The 4,595-nt window shown below is 50.4% G+C and overlaps 1 protein-coding gene across 1 annotated transcript; it reads right to left on the minus strand.

Annotated features, from left to right (window-relative positions):
* LOC310768178 (C-X-C chemokine receptor type 3-2-like) lies at window positions 1-3,162 on the minus strand. Its single transcript, XM_083625920.1, has 2 exons — window positions 3,122-3,162; window positions 1-1,652 (listed from the first exon to the last, which is right to left on the minus strand). Exons 1-2 carry the CDS (start codon window positions 3,158-3,160, stop codon window positions 615-617), a joined length of 1,077 nt encoding a protein of 358 aa, XP_083482046.1. The 5' UTR covers window positions 3,161-3,162; the 3' UTR covers window positions 1-614.
* Window positions 3,163-4,595: the final 1,433 nt, after the last annotated feature.

A 4,595-nucleotide genomic window follows, 5' to 3' on the forward strand; every position in this document is an offset into this window, starting at 1 on the left:
GCGCCTATGAGAGTTTCCCACTTTTACTTTTTCCTGCAGCTTTTCTCTCTTTCTTTCAAGCAGAAGCACGCCTGCACTCTACTCCACTTAGCAGTGTTGACAGTGGATTCTAACACACAGTCCTCGTGCTTCGCATAAAAGAGTCTCTCCTTCATCGGATACCTCCCATGTGACCAACGCTAGCCAATCACACGAGAACCACCAGAACTCCGTTATGAACCAATCCAATTTAGACACGTAGCAAATGTATACAACAAGCATTTACAATTTCAGTGAATTAAATTGCTATATAGTGGTACCTCGGGTTAAGAACTTAATTCGTTCCGGAGCTCCGTTCTTAACCTGAAACTGTTCTTAACCTGAAGCACCACTTTAGCTAATGGGGCCTCCTGCTGCTGCCGTGCCACCGGAGCACGATTTCTGTTCTCATCCTGAAGCAAAGTTCTTAGCCCGAGGTACTATTTCTGGGTTAGCGGAGTCTGTAACCTGAAGCGTATGTAACCCGAGGTACCACTGTACTTAACAAACCGTGATTTTTCTCTCTCTCCTGGGGTTCCAGTTCTTCGGGAAAGAGATCTGGTGCTCTGAATAAGCCTTCCTCTCGCCCCTAATGCTCACATCATGATGGAATAGTCTACGGGTCGGGTGATGGTGTGCTCTGTGGCTTGGCTGAATTCCCAGTCGGAGATGCTGCGCTGGCGTTCTACATCCCTGTCCCGACAACAGAACAACATGGAAAGCTCTCTCCGGAACTTGACCCCCATGAGGGCATACACCAGGGGGTTGAGGCAGCAGTGGACCAGGCCCATGCTCTCTGTGAAAAGCAACCCAAAATCCAGAATCTTCTCCCTAGCGCAGTCTCGGGCCACGTGGCCCAGGCGCTGCAGGCTGTCCACGAAGATGAATCCATGGAAGGGCGCCCAGCAGAGGATGAAGAGAACCAGAATCACCAGCAGGATGCGCACGGCCTGGTGCCTGCAGAAGATGCTGGCTTGGCGCAGGCGATGGAAGACACGGAAATAGCAGACCGCCATTACCAGGAGAGGCAAGAAGAAGCCGAAGAGGAAGGAGACCAAGCGCAGTCCCAACCGCCAAGACTCGGCTTGTCGGGCATCGAATCTCAGGTGACAGATGACGGCCCCGGCCTGCGGCGCGTAGGTCGCGGAACGGAAATGGAGGTCCACCACGGACAGGCCGAAGCAGACGATCCACACGAGGGCGGAGAGCAGGTACGTGTGGGGAAGTTTCACGAGGTGGTGGAGTTGCATGGCGTGGATGATGACCAGGTAGCGTTCCACGCTGAGGCACGTCAGGAGGAAGACGGTGCTGTAGCTGTTCATGGTGGAAATGGCTCCCACGAGCTTGCAGGAGACTTCGCCAAACACCCAGCCCTGGGTGAACTGGACGGCGCGGAAAGGGAGAGTGAAGGTTAGCAGCAGATCCGCGACGGCCATCTGGAAGAGGTAGCAGTCCGCGAAGAGCCAAGGGCAAGGGCGCCTGCCCAAGATGGCCAGCACCAGGCCGTTGCCGACCAAGCCCACCACAAAGGCCACAGAGAAAACCGCCGGGCCAAAATAATGAGAGAAGGTGCCCACCTCATCTTGTGTGCAGGGGGCCGTGCCGGGGTCTATTTCGGGGTAGCCCGTGGGGTACTAGAAAGGAGAGAGGGAGACAGTGAGCTGGGGAATGTCTGGGGATTCAACTCACCCGCCCTGAAGGAAATCTTCCAGCACAAATTCATGGCACGTTTTTTGAATTCGGGACAAAGCCACTGGGTTTCGTAATTTTCAACGGTTTGGTGGCAAATGCAGACGCAACAGCAGCTGATCTGTGGGTTGCATCCAGCGCCATCCCCCCACAAAAGGGTTTTTTCGTGGTCACTCAATACATTCCCCACCACCACCAAATATGTGTCGCCGTTTTTATTTCAGCTTTTAATAAAACTGTCTGCTCCTGAGAGTCTCCTACTATGGGGTCAAGAAGCCAAAAGCTTTTTGGGTGCCTCCGCCCAGCCCTCCACTGCGCCATACACATATAACACAAATGAAATGTTGATTAAAATAATGGCGACGGCAACGTTTGCTGACCTAGACCTGTGATACTGTGATACCAAAAGAGCTTTATACGCCCTCCCCATTCCCATCAAAATGTGCCCATTAAACATTTTCATTTTTTCACAGACAGTGAGTCCCTGTTCTTGTAATGTAAAAATCATTTTTGGGGGGTCACCCTCCCAAATTTCAAACTTTGAATTTATTTATTTATTTGCCAGATTCGACTATGAATGAATTATAAAAATTCTGAGTTGGAATGTAAAGAAGAGAGGTTTTGTTTTGTTTTTGTCACCCCCACCCCACATTTTAACTTCGAGTTTATTTACCATATTTAACAATGAATGAATAAGGGGGGAGGGAAATCTGTCAAAGTGTTTGGGTCACCGGTGAGAAAACCTTCTGGTAGGCTGCCTTGAGGACTTCACATATTCTCACCAAGAGCCCCCCCACAATTTAACATGTGACACCCTCATCCCCACACCCAGGACTGACCCTGGGCCAATGTGTCAGCCAACCCCAAAAAGGTTAGCACTCCCCCCCAGCAGCAAAGGCACAGGATCCAACCCAAAAGAGCCATGCCTGGAGTCCCACTGATAAGTGAGGACTTTAAGCAGGTGCTGAATGAATGGGTTCCAGCCTATAATTCACCGGTGAGAGGCAGAAGAGCCCTGGCTGAAAAAAAGTTGGCAACCCTTCACAATTTGGGAAACAGCTTTCTTATTCCAAGCCAACCCCAGGGCGCCTGCGAGTGTGTGTATGTGAACATCGCTAACGTTGTGTCTCAGCCTGCTCTTAAAGGTGGCCAAGTGACAAACAGGACAGGGGCTCCTGTGCCTTTAATTGGCATGTTGTAGAAGAGGTGATTTTGACAGCGTGTGCTCTGAGCAACAAGCTATACCTTCCTCTTCTGCATCGCTATTAAAGGCGCAGGATGCTTGCCCTTTTCCTCAACTCCCCACCAGCTCACCATAGCTTAAAGGCAGAGGAGCAGGGCCAGTTTTTAAAACCCCAAACGTTGGCAGAGCAGGGAGCTATCCCTGTTGCTAGACGGAGGGAGAGTTACGTACCTCTATGTAATCGGAGTAATCTCCCCAGTCGTCGGACATGTTTGCTTCTGCTACCAAACCATTGCTTTGAGCCCTCGAGTTATGGGGTAAGCCTGGCCCTGCTGCACCTTCCCCACATCTCCTCCCCCCACCTCCAAATGGGGAAATGGCCCAAGTCGTAATTCCGGAGGAGACACCAACGTTTGCTGCAGTGACGGAAAACAAGGTGAAACCCAAGAAACCCTCCCCCATTGCAAAAGCGTTCCAGATGGGGAAGTCAAAAAGCAGTGAGCCTGTTTTCCTGGCCCCGTGCATTTAATGGCAGTCTAACACAAGAGTATTAAACTTTCCCTCCATTCAAAGGGCTACCTTTGATGGTGACCCGGAAACGACAACTAATCCAGAATGTGGCAGCTACACTGGTGACTGGGGGCTGCCGCCGAGACCATATGACAACGGTCCTGAAAGACCTACTTTGACTCCCAGTACGTTTCCAAGCACAATTCAAAGTGTTGGTGCTGACCTTTAAAGCCCTAAACGGCCTCAAAGGCCCAGTATATCTGAAGGAGTGTCTCCACCCCCATCGTTCTGCCCGGACACTGAGGTCCAGCTCCGAGGGCCTTCTGGCGGTTCCCTCCCTGCGAGAAGCAAAGCTACAGGGAACCATACAGAGGGCCTTTTCGGTAGTGGTGCCCGCCCTGTGGAACACCCTCCTACCAGATGTCAAAGAGATAAACAACTACCTGACATTTAGAAGACATTTTTTAATGTGTGGCATTTTAATGTATTTTTTAATCTTTGTTGGAAGCCACCCAAAGTGGCTGGGGAAGCCCAGCCAGATGGCAGGGTACAAATAATATATTATTATTATTATTATTATTATTATTATTATTATTATTATTGCTGAGTCTCCATAGAATCATAGAAAAGAAATGTAGAGTTGGAATGCAGGAGTCTCAGCTAAAGCATCCATTATAGATGGCCGTCCAACCTCTGCTTGAAAGCCTCCAAGTCCACAACCTCCTGAGGGAGAGCCGTTCCACTGTCAAACATCTCTTACTGCCAGAAAGTTCTTCCTGATGTTTAGTTGAAATCTCCTTTCTTGTAGCATGAAAGCTATTGTTTCGAGTCCTACTCTCTGGAGAAGGAGAAAACAAGCTTGCTCCGTCTTCCATGTGGCAGTCCTTGAGATATTTGAAGATGGCTATCATATCTCTTCTCAGCCTCCTCTTTCCCAGGCTAAACATACGCAGCTCCTTCAACTGTTCCTCATAATGCCTGGTTTCCAGACCCTTGATCATCTCAGCTACCCTCCTCTGCCCGCATTTCAGCTTGTCAATACAGGGCTGTCTTAAGCACATCCAGCGCCGCGGCGCAAAGATCTCTCTGGCGCCCCCTCCCTTTCCAGGAATTTAGAACTCGGGGCCCAACTTGTGGACCACCTCGCAGCCCAGGGAGCCGCCAGGGAGCCAGGGAGAACTTTGAAGTGTCAGGC

Source organism: Podarcis filfolensis (assembly GCF_964270895.1).
Source record: "Podarcis filfolensis genome assembly, chromosome: 8".
NCBI lineage: Eukaryota > Metazoa > Chordata > Lepidosauria > Squamata > Lacertidae > Podarcis > Podarcis filfolensis.